The sequence below is a fragment of the Podarcis erhardii genome (genome assembly GCF_964252035.2).
Source record: "Podarcis erhardii genome assembly, chromosome: 3".
Taxonomy (NCBI): Eukaryota; Metazoa; Chordata; class Lepidosauria; order Squamata; family Lacertidae; genus Podarcis; species Podarcis erhardii.
In genome coordinates, this window is record NC_138507.1 from 62,563,607 (window position 1) to 62,582,560 (window position 18,954).

At 39.9% G+C, this 18,954-nt stretch overlaps 1 protein-coding gene across 7 annotated transcripts in view; it reads right to left on the bottom strand.

Annotated features, from left to right (window-relative positions):
- NHSL1 (NHS like 1) overlaps positions 1–18,954 on the bottom strand; it is a 148,160-nt gene that overhangs the window by 74,726 nt on the left and 54,480 nt on the right. Inside the window, exon 1 of one of the 7 annotated variants that reach the window (XM_081855237.1) lies at positions 11,028–11,168. The exons of the other annotated variants lie outside the window; for them this stretch is intronic. Within the exon in view, the coding sequence (XP_081711363.1) occupies positions 11,028–11,043 (16 nt within the window). The 5' untranslated portion in view covers positions 11,044–11,168. Of the gene's footprint in view, positions 1–11,027; positions 11,169–18,954 lie in introns of those variants that run through there. 7 annotated transcript variants of the gene reach the window in all.

An 18,954-nucleotide genomic window follows, 5' to 3' on the forward strand; every position in this document is an offset into this window, starting at 1 on the left:
TTGACAAATAACACTAAGCTATAGTTTGTTTAATAAACCAAGAGTTCTCCCACTGACAATCAAACAAACTGTGCCTTGTTTCTCTCAAACTTGGCTTTTCCCCCAACTACTCTTGCCTCATGCCTATGTACTTTGACCACCTCACCCCAGACACTCACCAAACAGACCATAGTTTAGGAAGAGTGCTGGACTCGGACCACAGTTAGAAGAAACCAGGGTTCATAAGTCAACAACAAACCATGGTTTGAGATTTTGGGGGTTTTTGGCAGTAAGGAAATCATAGTTAAGATGCTGGGCAGTGTTCACACATGACACAAAACCATGGTTTAATAAACTATAGCTTAAATAATCCGATGATTTATCATTTATCTAAATGAGGGGCTGTAGCTGGCATACCAACCAAAGTGGACTAAACGCACTCCTGGCTACCAAGTCTACCAGGGCTTCCACAGTCAGTGGTGAATCCAGGAGCACACACAGACTTGGTCTTTTAAAAAGAGTGCTATCCCTTGCAGTACCAATTGTAACAAGAAGAAGAAGAAGAACAAGAACAATTTTATTATTTCTCAGCCATTCTGGGCGACTCCCTACAGAACAGTAAAAACACGGTAAACATCAAACATGAAAAACTTTCCTAAACAGGACTGCCTTCAGATGTCATCTAAAAATCTGATGTCAAGTTTATTTTCTTGACATCTGATGGGAGGGTCTTCCACAGGGCAGGCGCCACTACCGAGAAGGCTCTCTGTCTGTTTCCCTGTAACTTTGCTTCTCGCAGTGAGGGAACCGCCAAAAGGTCCTTGGAGCTAGACCTCAGTGTCTGGGCCGAACGATGAGGGTGGAGATGCTCCTTCAGATATACTGGGCCAAGGGCTTTAAAGGTCAGCACCAACAGTTTGATTTGGGCTCGGAAACGCACTGGGAGCCAATGAAGATCCTTTAGGACCGGTGTTATATGGTCCCAGTTGTAATTCTCCATTCCCAACTACTCCTAACCTTCCCATGCTGAGTGGGTAGAAAGTCTGGTGATAACTTCTAAAAGTGTACATCAAAATACGTTCAGGAGCCTGCCTGCTACTGTGAACTCTGCATTATCAAGGTTCTCAACTATGAGGAAACTTTTAAGAACATAGAGATATTTTATTTCTACACCATCCTTCACCCCACAATGATTCCAGGGGAGGTTACATAATAAAATAAGCAGTTCAATAAGCATTTATTCTATAATCCATTATAAAATTAAAATTACCAACATAACTTCACTTAGGATGTGATCCTACACCACACATAATGGTACATTGCAGCTGGCCATGCCACCTCAATCCCCTTCTATTATTATTTTAATTATAATGTTCTGCAACAACATCCCAAGAGAGGGGGGGACAGACTTTCTGATGTATCCAATGCTATAGCTTAGAGGCTAAAGGGAACCCCAGAATTATCACCTCCCACCCCACCCCCCGAAGATGGCCTTAACTATGATCCATGACTGAAAGGATAAAGGAAGAATAGAGCTTTGGGAATAAATATTAACAGAGCTATCCTGCAGTCATAAAACCAGTTTTTCTGGAAGCCGAGAACACATGTATGTCTTTTTGACCTTAAGAATTAAGTGTGCCTCAGTTCTTTAATCCAGAAAAAAATGTGCTGATTAATCAAAACTCTCCAAGAAAACGAAGATAAATTCAACCAAAAAGACCCTGGAATGAAGGATGGTGTAGAAATAAAATATCTCTATGTTCTTAAAAGTTTCCTCACAGTTGAGAACCTTGATAATGCAGAGTTCACAGTAGCAGGCAGGCTCCTGAACGTATTTAGATGCACACTTTACAGTAGGCAATTTCCTAATGCTACTAAAAATAGTACATGTCATTTAAGTTTTGATTCCCATCTTTTTTACTGTGTGCTCCTTTTTGTGTTTTCATCAAATTTAGACTGTAATGTTACATGTCTTTCAGAGCTATGGTTTGTCCCACTTTTTAAAACTGAGATCACATGTCCTGAGCCCTTGGGATATAGTGGGCTATAAATTAAAAGTAAACAAATACATTCTTCAAAAAAAAAAAGGTTGTTGCTGATGTTGAAACAAAAGCCATTATGTGTGTGATATTAGAGGATTTCAGTCCATCCCATGCAGCTGCTGAGGCATCTGAAAAACATGGGACCAAAGATGTACTGCCAAAAATAAAAAAGAAATGTCTCTAATCTACAGCAACAATGGAATGACAAAGCTGCTAAGGCTGGTACATCCTAGCACTATGAGAGCAAAGCATTCTTTACATCAGTGAAAAGCAGCAAAATTTACAGTTTGCTTTAACTAGCAATTCAGATACAGTTCAGACAAGTTTAGCAATGTTAGCCTGCCAATTCAGATACATTACAATCCTGGATTACCATTGGTAACCAAAAGCAAGCATCACCTCCTTTTTCACCAGCCTTCCACTATCCCTTTAACAATTTAAAAGAGCCAAAGGGAGATGCCCTGTTTGACATGAACTGTAACAACAATCTTTATTTTTTATTTATTTGTATTTATTTGTATTTTTATTATATTTTATTATTTGTACCACAACCATCCTACTGGGTTGCCCCAGCGATTCTGGGCAGCTTTCAACAAATATAAAAGCATAATAAAACATCAAACATCAAAAACTTCCTGATGCCTTTAGATGCCTTCTAAAAGTTGTATAGTTATTTATCTCCTTGATATCTGATGGGAGGGTGTTCCACAGGGTGGATGCCACTACCAAGAAGGCCCTCTGCCTGGTTTCCTGTAAAATCACAGAACTGTAGAGTTGGAAGGGACCCTGAGGATAATCTAGTCCAACTCCCTGCAATGCAGGAATGTATAGCTATTCCATATGAGAACTGAACCTGCAACCTTGACGTTATCAGCACCACACTCAGACTTCACTTCTCGCAGTAAGAAACTGCCAGAAGGTCCTCGGAGCTATATCTGCCCCCAAAGCCAAACTCTGTTTAAGAAATGTAGTGTTCTTCAAATATTAAGGTCTTATGACACTGAATGGAAACACAAGTGATGGAGGAACAGGTTGCAATGTTGTTCCTTTGCAAGGTTTATCTTGGGAGAGGTAAAACAGAAGAAGTGTTGGTGTATGTGCAAGTGTACAATGAAGGACACATCCATACGAGATCTCTGGATGGGCTTTCGGTTCCGCAGTCCCCATGACAGTGGAAGATCATTGGCAAAGGAAAAACAAGGATGATTGAGGATAATTATCCTTGCAAATTCGCCCCAGGGATGGGGGGGGGAGGGAGCTTCACTCACAGTTCGTCTCGGTACAGTATCTGGCTCTCGCTCTGGTATGAAATGTGAGGGGCAGAGAGGCGCCGAGTACAAAAGCACTTCACCTGCCGAAAATCCTCCAATGCCACCATTAAGAAGCAGAGGTTCTCCTGTTCATTAGAACTTAATTGGACTAAAGTACAGGCGCATTCTAGAAGAACAAACCAACTGCAAGGACTTTAAGGTTTGAACTTGCGATATGACTTCATTAGGTGAAAAAGATGGTGGGGAGAGGGGAGACTACGGTTTCTTTATTTAAAGTTTTCTTCATTTATGATTCAGTAGTCCTCTGAATGTTAGTTCAAATTATATTTGTACAAGTGAGGATAGAAGAAATAGGATTATAAACACAGAATATAAAATCAAACAGAACTGTGTGTGTAAAAAAAGGAGGAAAGCTCTATTTTGCAAAAGGTTTATGATGGAAATTTAGAGCTGACTCTTCCCCATCCTTTATTATTTATGAAGTGAACTGAATAATGCTAAGAGGACTTGGAATTTAATTTAATTGGAAGTATAACTGCTCATATATTTTCAGCTGGAAGGAAGAATGAAAGGAGTCTGTGAACTGCCAAAGAACTGATAAGGTTTTTACTGAGTCATCTACGTTTGACAGACCACTCTGCTTCCCAGGCTGAGAGGAAAAATGGTGACAACCGTTTATTTACTGGGGCACAGTGACTTTTGCAGCTCTTGCTAAAGTTCTCAGTGTACAACAACAAACCACAGGACAGAGCAATGGAGAAATTTCTGGAACAACAATGAGTTATTAGCTCTGCACAAAGCATAACAGCAACAATCGGGGAAAAGAAAGACATCTTACAAGGACAGGAAGAAACAAAATGAACAGAATAATTGCCACACACAGGAACAACAAGGATATAGTTTGAGTTCCTCACAAGAAAATAATCAAACCATCAAATCTAGCATGCAGGGAGGCCGCTGTAACTAAATTATATACAGTGGTACCTCGGATTACATACGCTTCAGGTTACAGACTCCGCTAACCCAGACATAGTACCTCGGGTTAAGAACTTTGCTTCAGGATGAGAACAGAAATTGTGTGGAGGGCGCCACATTACCAGTGTGACATGTTTTGGACCCTACAGGTTCTTCTTCAAAGAAATACAGATTCGGAGTTAGCAAAAGAAAGCTGCAGTAGCACATCTAAATGTTGAATCTGTATTTCTTTCCCTGAAGAAGAACCAGTAGGGTCCAAGATGCATTGGACTAACAAAGGTCTCTCTTTTGTCTACCACATTGCCTTTTCCTTCTACTTCCAGTTCTTTGCTCTTTACAGCTCTGTTTTGAATTTGCCAAGTGGAACAATTTATCATCTTACTTTGGACAGCAAAGGTGAACAAAACTATTTACAGCTTAATGAAATCTGTATCTTAGTTCTCCTGCTGGCAGGTTGCCTATATGGTACAGGGGTCACCAGTTAAAGTACAGATAGTTAAAACTCAGTGACTTCCTACAAATAACCATCACCATACCATCTCGTCTTAACTACACAGCAATGTAATCAATATAAAAGGAGCTAATCAGTTCCGATTGAAAGGCATGCTGCGTAAGATATTTCAAATAAGGAAGTTTAAATTAAACTACAATGATAACCAACAAAAACCTGCAAACAGATCAAGGCACTCGAGAGGTCGAATGCAGCACAGCAGTGTAGCATATCATGATTTGCTATGAATTATAGCATTTATCTGTCATTTTGGCAATTCCTCTCTTAAGTCGATGCACACTGTGAGGCTTTATGACAAACTGCAGTTCTGAGCAGCGGTCTCTAGCATTTAGAGGCAATGGTTTTAGGGCAGTAACTATGTAATTGTGAACAAATAATATCAGCAGGTTATAGTTAGAGTATCTCTGGCTGTGACATGACTGTTTGTACTAAATAACAGCATTTATATGACAATAACAGAATTTCCTAAGTACCTGATAGCAAACAAAACAAAACAAAAAGAAATTGATATTTCTAATCCAGCTTCATAGAAAAAAATATTCTGAAAAGTCTGAAAAGGCAGCTAGGGTTTTTGTTTATCTAAATGTATTATAACTTACCTTTTTATGTCATGCTAGGTTGGGAATGGGAAATATAGGTTTAAACCCCCCTTTCTCACACACAGACACAAAGCTTCACAAGGTAGTTTTGGCAACATCAGTGTCACTCAGCATTGTCTACCTTAAAGGTTTAGTGAGGCTAAGGTACCACCATGGGCTCCATGAAAAGGGTTGAATGCATAACAAATCATTTAAATATAGGACTTGGGCCAGGGAACCCCTAGGTGAAGTAAACATAACATAAATACAAAACATAATACCATTCTACTCCCTTATAACTTTTCAATATTACAGATATTTCACAAACAAGATCTTTGAACGTTCTGATTAAACAGAACTGGATCCACGCACCACAGATTAATGTTTAGATCAGAACTTAATTATCCACTTACTCTTACACTTCCTGAATGTTCTGACCTGGTTCTTAGCTCAATAACATTTTAGAAATGTATCCTGAGAGAAATGTATTTAAAAGATATGTATTTAAAAGCATTATTTCATGCAGATTTTTTCAAGAAACAACAAATGCAAACGGGATACAACAGACCTTACTGGTGAAACATGTCTGAAAGTACTGGAGACAGACCAATTCATCCACTCCTATTCAATGGCCCTAGTTGGCATGTCACATGAAAACCACAGTTTAATGTGAATGTGTACTTGCTGGCACACACTGCTGAAACCTTCTCACTGCATCCCCCCACCATTACTTCTGTTGCCATGCCACCAGGAAACAAGCCAGAGTCTGGTATGTTGTGACTTCTAAACCTGGGCTCATGTTTGTTACCCCCAAACAAATTGTGAGCAGTAAGACAAAAGCAGAACTTTGGTTACTGCTCAAGCTTTGTTTGGGGAAAAACATAATTATGAGACCGGTTTGAGGCTCTAGCTTGTTTCCCATTGGCATGGCAGCACCTGGAATGGGGGAATAATGCAGTGAAGAGTTTCAGCAATGGGCATACACACCCTGCGCATTCTCAGTAAACCATCATTAAATGGTTAATGTGGCTTAATGTGATGGTGGCTTAATGTGAATGTGCAGTAAGGGAAGTGGCAATAAAGAAAGAAAACACTTAAAATATCAAAATCTTGCTATTGTTGCATGCCACACCAATCTCCAAGCGGTGCGAGATTCCAGGAGTTCCAGCTGCTTATTCTGGCTCCATGTCTCCTTTTGGAACTGAGGCACAGTGGAGACTGTGGTGTCTTTATGGTATATGGTTTATTTATACGTCAACCTAAGCCTATAATGGAGGGATTCACAGCATCAACACCCCAAAAGAGTGTTATTTCTTCCATAGCCATAGCCTTGTATTCAAACAGAAATTGAACATTGTTCTCTGGCTTTCAAGCCAGCAGTTTACATCTAGGTCACATTACTGCTCAACTCTCAACTCCAAACTCTGGCTCTGCACTTCACCAGGAGGCTAGCCTGGCTTGATTAGCTTTTAACACTTGCTGGATCCAGGGATTAGAAGTCTGGCACCCCTGAACTCTGCAGCACTATCAAAGTCCTGTTTAAACTTAAGCCATTAAAATCACCTGAAGAAAATATTGCCTTTGGCATGCAATACTGTGAAAAAGATTTTTTTTGTTGAGACTGCTAGTAATCCAACACTTAATAAAAAATTCTGATGAAGAACAGTTAGCAAACATTTCAAATAAATCAATGCCCAATAATGTTAAGCCTTTAAAAGCCTGTAAAAGAAAGATTGTGTGTGCACTATTTAAACTATGTGCTTGAAATTTCACACTCACTTCGTTACTAAAATTCTTCCCATACCTACAGATTGAACAGTTGTACATATTTCTATGGCATTTGCTTCATCATATGTGAGATCACATTAAGACTTTTTAAGAATTGCAGGAATTAAAGCTCCTCTAGCCCTGCTTTTTTCTTTTTGTAAATTTAAATTTGTATGCTCTAGAGCAGGAATGTAGATGTCTTGACCACTGCCGAACTGTTTGGGGCTGATGACAACTCCCCCATCATATTCGGAGGTCCACAGATTCCCAATCATTCCCCTAGAGTACTGTTTCTTTATATGGAAATTGTTTGTTTTGTGAACATGTCCTACATTCTTGCCCTCAAGAAAGGAGAAGACTGAGAGAGAACATGGTAACACACTAACTTCTGATACTTGAAAGCCATGCCTGTCTGTAGTATATCTAAATCTGGAATAACAAATTATGTTTACAAATTTGGGTGTGTTTACTTTTGTATTTGTTCAGTTTATTTGTTTTTGTTTTTGAAAATTGAAAAAAAATGTTTGGTTTTTTTAAAAAAAATACCTGAAGAGCTTTCACACAGAAGAACAAAAATACTTTTTTTCTCTGCTGCCATTGAGGGCAGGGCTAATGGGCTTAATCTACAAGAGGACTGATTTCAGCTCAACATTAGGAGAATCTTTTTGGCAGTGGTGGGTTTCACTGAAGGTCTTCAAGGAGAAGATAGGCAGTCATCTGTCCAAGATGCTCTCACTCCAGATTTTCTCCATCAAGTAAGCAAATGGACTGAAAAGCCTACAAGGGAAGAGCCTGTCTAACATGATTATATAAACAGTATATTTGAGCTAAAACTATGGTGATAAATGATAGCGAAGGGGAAACCGAAGAGCTTGCCACATCCATCTGAAAACTTTAGTGCCAATAAATACATTTTCATATAGGTTGTCCAAAATAAATTATTTGCTAGTAAAACTCTGGTTGCAATCCTTGCCTTGATATTAGCAACAATTATAGCTTTACTACTGAGTTGAGAACAAGAAGCACAACTGGATTCATTAATCCTAGCATAATTAAAATATGACCACAAATTTAAATTGAGGGATTCATACTATAAAAGCAGGCACAGTTTTATTCTCTTTCATCCTAGGAGGAACAAAATAACGCACCTTTGAGTACAAGCTGCCTAGCTTGACTTAGGAAATGCATGTGCTTTGAGACATCAGGGGGAAAATCTGTTTCTGATTCTAAACTTTACATATTTGCTAAGAAGATTGCCAAGAAAAGAATCCAAGGAATGTCCTTACATGTATACTACACACGAGACAACTGGTGAGCAAGCCATTGATGTCTTTTAAAAAAGAGAGATGATAAATCAGCATTTCTAGTACAGATCTTTCCTCTAGGGAGCAATAACCACATGCCCTGGATTTTTCAGGGATGGCCTCCAACATAACTTCTTACTATTATTAGCAGAAAAATATTCCTCCTGTCCTCCTTCCCCAAATCCACAGCTGTAAAATATGTAAGGCTGTGGCATATGCCTCTTTAACTGCAGTCACAGAGCTTGCATACCTTCTTTACAGCACCCTCTGCATTTTCTTTACAATGAAGTCATTAAGTGATCTAGTCAAATAGAAGCTTTCTCTTCAACCCTGGCTAACATCCTGTGTCTAGTCTGACCTTACTTAAAAGTAACTTTGGAAATAAAAATATATTTTCACCTCAATTCTCCTTTTGCATTATCCCTAATCCAGTCTATTCAGCTGCCTGATTTCAAAAAATATAGTATTTATCAATCTTTTTCACAAAGAATAACAACAAACCTTACACAAAGTAAACATTTAGAAGGGAGCATAGCTGTGGTTCTTGTATAGACATTTTAAATTCCAGCATCTTGACAGCCCTAGCATTCCAGTAGAAATGCTAGTATATTACAATATCCAGTGTGAAATATCCCCTCACAGAAGCTGAAGCTTACAGTATTACTAAATCTGCTTATGAGCTTGATTAAAATACATATGTTGTTGTATTTGCACCTGTGGGTGCACATGGAGGCCTTCATAGGCACCTACGTCCTTGTCCCTCCCCCCGTGAACAGGGATTTTAAATACAACTATGAGAGTGTCTACCTGGCAAGAGCAACATGGGGGGATACCATAATGAAGGCTCCGTCATTTCCAACTGCAAACAGTCTATCCACCAATTTCCCTACAGGAATCTTTGTGGAACAGAGCCTGCTAAGGGAGATGCAAGAGATTCCTTGCAAACACTGATGAGGGGTGGGGGGTGGGGAAGATGATACAACAGGAAGCACAAATCACTGGTGCTTCCTGCTGCCTTTGCTGGTCCTCTTTGAAAGCAGTCTGAGGTCCCCGGCCACATTATTAACGGACAAAGGAGCAAGTATTAGCATATGTGAACACTTTTTAAAGTGCCCAATGCAGCAAACAAAAGTGTTGTTTTTAAAGAGGTAGGTGCAGATGGATCCTTGTGAAAACATTTTGGAGGTGTAGCTAGGGGTTCAGGTCAGGCCAATAAAGAAAAGAGAGGTGTTTAAAACTTTATCTTTTTATTTAAAATAAACAAAAATAATCTGGTAACAATAAAAATGTATTTTAAAAACAACAACTGTGATGACTTAGCATTCTGAGATCATCAGTTAATAATGCTTTATAAAAATTGGTATAAATTAGGGAGAAATGGAGGCAAGTATGTGGTTTTTTGGGGGGGACTGTTTTTATTATATATTTTGTGGTTTTTTATTTTGATTTTGTTCTGTGAACCGTCCTTAGACCTCTGGGTATAGGGTAGTGTGTGTGTGTGTGTACACACACACACATACATACATACATACATACATATACAATATGCATCACATCCCATTGAACATGTGGAAATGCCCTATCTTAAAATGAATACAGGAATTCTGAAATCCATGGTCATTAATAATATTTTCCTCCACTGAAAACATAATATATAATATACAGCTGTTAGCACAGAAAGAAACATAAAGGGAGCTTCTATTAGTAGCTTAACTAGTAATTTGGTTATATTTTGAAATAAGTTTGAATTCAGTGCATTATAAAAATTATTATCTTTACTTCTAGTGACATCAACAAAAAAACCACACACTTAAAGTGAAGAGCCACTGATTTCTATTAACAATTACAAATCTCTGAATTATTCCAATAGCAGAAACACCAAGCCTAAGGAAATTCACATATACTCAGGGCAGGATTTTTTTTTTAGAAAGGTGAACATACTGTGTGTGTGTGTGTGTGTGTGCGCGCGCGCTACTACTTAATCTAAAATAGAACTCAAAGTTAATACCAAATTTTATAAAGAAACTAACTTGTAGTAATGTTGCCTCTGTCCTTGATCACATTCACGCACTTATCAACATTCACCATGAAAAGAAATAACTGACATAGTTTGGTTTTGCATTTATATAATGACAAAAAAATTCATCATTCTCTCCAGGCATTCATTAGACCTCATACTGTTTTGAAAATAATTAAATGAAGGTATTGTCTGACAGATCCTATTAACTAGCATGGTCAGTGCACATGCTTCATCCAATAAATTGTTCCTAAAGTTCCTACAACACAGACAATGCTTTTTCAAATGCTTGGTAGGCTCAGCAAATTGAAACCTACAGAGCAAGCTTGCTCTTTTGTATGGGAAAGGATTACACATAGCATTCGAAGGATTCCAAGCAGGAATGAGTCTTCTCCCTGCTAATAAAGCACAAAGGGTTATGTAGATCTGTGCTGCCCTCTGACTCAAGGACAAGACTAAAGATTAAACTTCTCATAAACTTCTGAGAGTTGTAAAAGAGGGCTGCTAGCCTGTGATTGCGGGGGGGGGGGGGACAGCAACAGCTATACAGGAGAGTCACATAACTTCCAAAAAGTTGCCTTACCTTTCAGGCAAAACATCCTGGGACTGTTCCATGGAGGGAAGTGAAAGGGTCCTGTTTGCAGAGAGTGCAGTGCACCAGTGCTAGGTACAGCTGTTCCCCAGTCCACCCCATTCAAGCGCACAGCCGAGAAGCATGGCAGAGAGCCAACTCCTGCTGCTATAGGAAGCTGCTGCCCAACCCACCGATTTCTAAACAACACTGTGGAACGTCCCCATCTCCCACCTCCTCTCATTCCAAAAAAAGAAAAGGGGGGGGGGGACCCAGCCACTCTATTCAAGAAGGGAGGGAAAGACAACTGCGCCTCTTCAGCCACGCCTAGCACAGTACAAACCTAAATACATTTGTTTTATCTCTCTTGTCAGCGCTTTCGCACTGAAAACAGCTCATATTCATCTACTGGTCAGCATCAGGAAAAATAAATCACCCTTAATCTACCTCAGCAGTTTCCTATGAATTGACAAATTCTGGCTCTTTGTAACTTTTTTTTTTTTGTACTTGCTCTGGAATGTGTTACTTTCGAAGTGCTTTATTTGGCTAGTTTTCATATTGTATGCATGTGCACACACACAAAGAGAGACTTATGGTGCAAGTAAGGAAAACAAACAACCAAGAGCTGATTGTTATTACACTTGAATGTCACCAATGGTTTCCTGCAAACCTAAGGTGTCCTGTGAAAATACTAGAATTAGGCACAGCCCAAACAGGAACTTAAGCACACTTTAAAAATCACTGTTTGTCCCGGGTTAGCCTACTGTTTTTGCATATTGTTGATTATGCCTTGAACTGGATTTGGGATGTTTCATTGACTTTTTGTACTTCTTTTATTATATTATATTATTTATTATATTTATTATATTTATTATATTATATTATTGTAGCTGTGATAACAAAAAAAAATTTTTTAAGACAGAAGAGCCATTTTGCTCTCTGAGTAAAGTTGAAACTACACAAAATAGGGGTAGAGCCTTCTTTTCATGCTCACTAGTGGTTCCTTGTCATCCTGGGGAAAGTGGCAAGTGGGGTGCAGCAGTCAAGTGGGACTGTTGTTGTTCAACACCTTTATAAAGGATTTGGGGTGGCGCTGTGGTCTAAACCACAGAGCCTAGGGCTTGCCAATGAGAAGGTTGGCGGTTTGAATCCCCGTGATGGGGTGAGCTCCCGTTGCTAGGTCCCTGCTCCTGCCGACCTAGCAGTTCGAAAGCACCTCAAAGTGCAAGTAGATCAATAGGTACCGCTCCAGCAGGAAGGTAAACGGCGTTTCCGTGCGCTGCTCTGGTTCACCAGAAGCGGCTTAGTCCTGCTGGCCACATGACCCGGAAGCTGTACGCCGGCTCCCTCGGCCAATAAAGCGACATGAGCGCCGCAACCCCAGAGTCGGCCACGACTGGACCCAATGGTCAGGGGTCCCTTTACCTTTACCTTAAAGGATTTGGATGAAGGAATTGAGGGCATGCAAATGATACCAAACTTGGGGGGGGGGGGTAGCCAATGATGAAGATAGAATTGGGATTCAAGATGACCTTAACAGATTAGAAAACTAGGCCAAACCTAACAAAATGCATTTCAATAGGGACAAATGTAAGATTCTGCACACAGTCAGGAAGAATCAGCCGCACAAATATTGCCAGTGGATTGCCAGGACATGCAAAAAGGAACTAGGGTCTTAATAGACCACAAGCTTAACAAGAGTCAACAGTGTGATGCAGCAGCAAAAAAAGTGAAAGCTATTCAGCAAAAGTATAGTGTCCCTGTTAAGAGAAATAACTGTCCCGCTCTATTCTGCCTTGGTCAGACCACACCTTGTGTCCTGTGTCAAGTTCTGGGCAGCACAATTTAAGAATGATATTGACAGGCTGGAATGTGTGCAGAGGAGGGCAACCAAGATGATCAAGGGCCACATGGAAGATGAAGCAAACTGGCTTTCACCTGCTCTGGAGGCTTGGACCCGAACCAATGGCTTCAAGTTACAAGAAGGAGATTCTGACTAAAAATCAGGAAGAACTTTCTGGCAGTAAGAACTGTTCAATAGTGAAATGGATGCCTACAGTATGTGGCGGACTCTCCTTCATTGGAGATTTTTAAGCAGAGGTTGGATGGCCAACCACTTGATGAGTTCAAGTTGAGATTCCTGCACTGCAGGGGTTGGACTAGATCAGACATAGGCAAACTCAGCCCTCCAGATGTTTTGGGACTACAACTCCCATCATCCCTAGCTAACAGGACCAGTGGTCAGGGATGGTGGGAATTGTAGTCCCAAAACATCTGGAGGGCCGAGTTTGCCTATACGTGGACTAGATAAACCTCGGTATCACTTTCAACTCTATAATTCTATGTTTCTATGAAAAGTTGTGCAACATGAGGCAATGGGTATGATTTCATGTGGGAAAGGATACTTAATTTTTCCTCTGCCTACTGCCTACCTGCCTCCCTCCCCATTTTTACCTACTGAAGCCCATTCCCAGTCTCATTCATTGTCTCCCATCTCTGCCCCAAAAGAAGCACTATACAACATAATACTAATGAGTGATACAGTGTATATATGAGCAGTTTCTATGATACTACCATATACCTCAGAATATCCATGTTGTTATAACTAAAGTTTAGAACCACAATGGAAAAAAAATCGTAATGATAACTTTTCATACCGCTTGAGGATGAAAAGACCAACACCTTCAAAGTGTTTAACATAAGGAATCAAACAATTACATTATCAGGTATTTTGAGAATGGAATTTTCCAAGGCCACGCGCCTTTCCAAAGCCAGCAACAGCACTCTTCTCCACTTGCGAGTCCCAACAACTGGTATATAGAGGCATATTGCCTCCAACAGTGAACGTGAAAACATAGCCTTATCCTCCATGAGTTAGTGTAATCCTGTTTTAAAGCTATCCAAATCTTGTGGGAATCATGCTTTCCTCACAAACAAAACTTCAGGAGTTGGCAGCCCTGTGAAAACTTCCACAAAATGGCCTTCTATGCAACTAGAAAGTGCACATGCATGTAAAAGCACAAATTGTTTTATTAGGGGAAATCAAAAGGCGTTTTTTCCAAATTGAGATATTCACTGAGAAAAACAAGTACACCATCTCACAAGGCCACTCCAGAACCTTGGTGAACCAAAGAAAGAAGGAAGATTTCAACACAACATTCAAAGGTACACATCTGAGGACATACCAGGAAAATCCTCTCGCGACAACCCTTCTTTCTAAGCTCCATCTGCAGAAGCATCTGTTTCTCACAAAAGACTCTGGAGCAGACTCTATGGTCATGAATGCAGTTCCCCTGTCCCTCTCAGCTACTCAGAGGTTGACTGAAACCAGTGGTGTCAGAAGAGGGTGTGTGAAAGTAGTTACAGTCATGTGGGCCTTGGGACTGTGACAGCAGAAAGGGCACAGGAAAATATATGGGTTTCAGAGATGTGATCATGGGTTAGTGCTGTAATGGGGACTATTTGCTGTGATATGTGAAGGGATACTAAAATAATAATACTTTCTTGTGAGTTTAATGCTGTTAAAACAGAAAGGAAAAGTGCAGATTATTTGCTATGCTACTTCTCTGGGAAGGTGTCCAAAACATTACAGTTTGCACATGCACCAACACACAGTGTTGGAATAAGCATTTGGATCAGAGCCATTGGAGTTGGCTAAGTCCAGTCTTTTAAAAATGTGTTCATTAATTACCTGGAAGAGAAAAATAAACAACACATTAATGATGTTCCTAGGAGACAATAAGCTGGGTTGAAGACCAGTACAAATCTTTAAGTAGCCATCCATAAGTGAAATGACAGTGAATGTTTAGAGGATAAAATGTAACATAATAAAAACTGAACAAAACAGGGGCCTAAAAGCCAATAAGATTTTTTGCAAGGATGAACAATTTGGATAAAAATTGCCTTGGTAACATTCTCAACATGACCTGCAATTATCTATCACCATCAACAGCTTTTGTTTGGTCACAGTTAGGTAACTAACTGTGGATTTTGGTGTTGTTGTTTTCTATAATACAGGTATGCACACATGAAGTCTATAGGACTAGTATACGTATTTAAAAGCATTTTAGCAATGAATGAAGAAGCCCTTCTTCAAAAAAGAGGCCAGCTCTTTTACACTAGTGTGAACAGTGGGGTTGCTTTTGTGACCAGCCTAATTTGCAGTAGTTGAAGAGTTCATGATGTCTTATCTCCATGCCCTGAAGAAATTCATCCACTACCTACTATTATGGCATACCCATCAACAGTCCTGATTTGACTGGGACATCCTAGAATTACAGAAGCCATCCCGGCTCCTGACTGGATGTCCCATTGAACAGAACATGTTGGCAGCTGATAAGCCCAGGCTTTCCTGAGTTGCTTGGGTGTTCTTTGTGAGTTATGTGCACTGTATCTGGGAAGTTCCACTAGGTGCAAATGGCAAGGAAACATGGTTTAGTATTCTGGGTGGCCATACCACAATTATGGCTACATCACAACAATAACATGCTCTTTGTCTACAGCTTTCTGAAAGTGAAATCTGAATGTTTTCATATTATTATATAGTTCTGAACAAAGATATGGTAGAAAGATACAGTAGATTTCAGTCCAAAAGACTGTGGTCACATCTACACCTTACATTTAAAGCACATGACTTCCCCCCAAAAGAATCCTAGGAACCGTAGTTTGTTAAGGGTGTTGGGACCTGTACTCCTGTGATAGGTAAACTTCACTACCTAGGATTCTTTGAGGAAAGCCATCTGCCTCAAATGTGTTTTAATTGTATGCTGAGGATGAGACCTGGGACCTTAGGGTAAAGGGACGGTAATAAATAAAGTAGTAATATGCATAGATGTGTCTTTATTTTGGGATGTGGTAGTAAAATCATAGAACTGTAGAGTTGAAAAGGACCACGAGGATAATCTAGTCCAACCCATGCAATACAGGAATCTTTCACCCAAATAGGTCCCACAGTTCTGAGATTAAGAGTCTCATGCTCTATCGAATGACCTATCATTAGGACTTCTCTATTCCTATCCAACTTTAACTTACCCCCTTTTTCCACAAGTAGCCTCTAGGTCTGCCACTACCCACCACTTTTTAAATAAGAACAGGTCAAACAAACCCATCAGGCGTACAAAGGGTAATGCCTCAGAGAGTTTGTGATAAGTCAAGAAAGGTAAGTGCAAGCTCACAGTTCCAAACAGGTTTGTACATTTCAGCCCAAGGCATTCCCTATTTGTGTAGATATGGTGAAATTTTGAACCAAGTTTGAAGGCACAAGAGAATAATTATAGTTTCTCCTTGCCCATGTTCTGTTTGTAGGGAAATGCTGTATTTTGGACTTTGTAATTTTGTTACATTATAGAAGTGAAACTAAAGTTGTCATAGTACTACTGTTGTCAATCTTTTTAAAATGTTGATTTGTATGACTTCCTGTTTTGAACATGGTAGCGGTAGCCTTTAATGTTTCAGCCCTGTGGCCTACCTTTAACACAAACATGCATTGGAGGATTCATTTCCTACTTTTTTTTTTACCATACACTTGCCTTGTAGTAGGTCAGGTTGTGACCTGGTAATGGGTTCCAATCCACTAAGTGACAACCAATGTGCTAGGCTAATTTATGTGGCTGAAGTGAAATTGAGAAATGATGTAGATAAGGTGCTGGCGGTAATACATATGATCACATGCCCTCTGACCTCAGTCTCTCCTGGCTTACTAAATGGTTGGGTCCAGAGCATGGTTAATGCTTCCTTGCGTAAGGGTCCCTGCTGCCTTGAAACTGGCCATAGACCCCTTAGACTGGAACAAGTATTGCAGTCACAAACACTCGATTTTGGGGGAAGGTGGTGGAGAGGGGTTGTGGTTGGGCAGCTACAAGCATTCTTGGATGATGCAGACTATTTAGATCCATTTCAATCTGGATTTAGGCCTGGCCGTGGGATTGGGTTTGATTGGTCACCATGAGAGATGACCCCTGTAGAGAGCAAGGAAGGGGGAATGCAACCTTGTTCTTGTTTCTTATTTTGCTTGTCAGATTTTCATACCATTAACTATGGTATCATACTAGGCTAGCTCTGAGATGTTCCAATTTTACCTTCAGGACCATGTCCAAAGTGTTACGTTGGGAGACTGCATTTTAGCTCCCTGGCAGCTGTGTTACCGGGTACTGCAGAGCACCACCTTATCTGCAATGCTATTTAATATCTATATGAAGCCACAGAAGTGGTTGTTTGGTGTTTGGGGACAAGTTGCCATCAGTATGCTGATGAAACCGAGTTCTATTTCTCCATAACATCTGAATAGGGAGAGCCTGGACACGGTGGTGTGATGGATGAGAGAAAAGCTGGAAAGATGGCGGCACTATGGATGAGTAGTTCCCATGACTTAACTGCACTTAACTACAGTGTAAGAAAAAGTATGACAGTAATCTACCAAATCTGCTAAATGCATAACTACAACAAAAAACCACAGCCATTCATATACCGGTACCTCATTTATATTTAGACACATGCCAAACCAAAAGAGTAGGGCAAGCAGACAAAAACTGCAAGGGAAGGAAGAAATGGAGACAGCGATCATCATTTGAGATTTATACCAGCAGGAAAAGGCCTTTCTTTTGCCCTGGGGATGGGTCAGCAGGTGCAGCTAATCAGGCAAAGTATATTACTGTGCCTGACCGTGTTGTCTTCCAGCAGGGGAACATGATTTAAGTTGGTAATCATTAAATCAGGCCTGCCAATTTAAAAGCATGATCCTTTAACGTATGGCAAATAGACGTGCTCCATCTATCACATGTCTAATGGTGAACCACACAAACACACATTTGAAAAGCCAAGAAATCTACTGCTATTACAAAGTTAATCATACAACATGGAGGCACTTAAAAATTACTTGCCTATCATGCTCTTCTTAAATATCTAGTGCTTAATAATATTCATATTGGTCTCTCTGGGCCATCCAGTCATTAAACAACCATACCAATGCTCAGTGGTATAGCAGTACATTTTTTTTGAAGTAAAGGAGCTCATTATGACTGCCCAGCTAGCTATCTACACTCCCAAGGAGAGTCCAAAAATGCAGACAGCTATGTGTGTGTGTGTGTGCGTGCGGGCGCGCACACACACACACACACAGAACAGCAGCTCTACCTAACATCCAAATTTATTAAGATCAACATGACTGCAATTTAAGCTAAGAACAAGTTAAATCAGATCTATATGCAGAATATTTCTATATACGAATTTTTATACTCAAGCATTCTGCTAAGTGACATTTTTGAAAGAAATCTTAAAGTTCAAAGGAATCAAACAAAAACAAATCACTATGACCAGCTAAGATACAACCTAAAAGTAGCTTTAAAAAAACAAAAAAAAACAATTCCTAGAATTCTGAACTCTTGGAATGCCAGTGCCCAATTCCAGCAGTTGTATGAATAAATCACAGAGAGAACAGTATTGACATGCCAGTTTCTAAAAATATGAGGGGAAAGCACTAATACTGCTAATTTAGTTGAGAGGATATTTTTTCCAAGCATATTCCAAATTTAACATGCTGATAACAGTCCAAATCAAGGCTGAAATATACTCTTTGAAACCACCGCAAGCCTAACCCATAGTTTTAGCATGTCTAAGTTAACATTTATTGTCAATACAACATAATTATCCAAACTAGCCATGTGATTATGGCATTGCATACCAAACCACAAGTACTTATTACTCTGGAATTTTAAGCAATTGCTAGCATTAAAAATGATTTGAGTTTTGAAATTTGCATCAGATGGGTGTGGGCACATAAGGGAAGGAGGGACAGACAAAACTATTCCCTACACAGTTTTGCAAACAGGGGGAGGGAGCATGTGGCCCTCCAAATGTTGCTGAACTACAGTTCCCATTATCCATGACCACTGGGAATGCTGGCTGTGGCTGATTGGACTGGAGTCCAATAACTGCTGGGGGT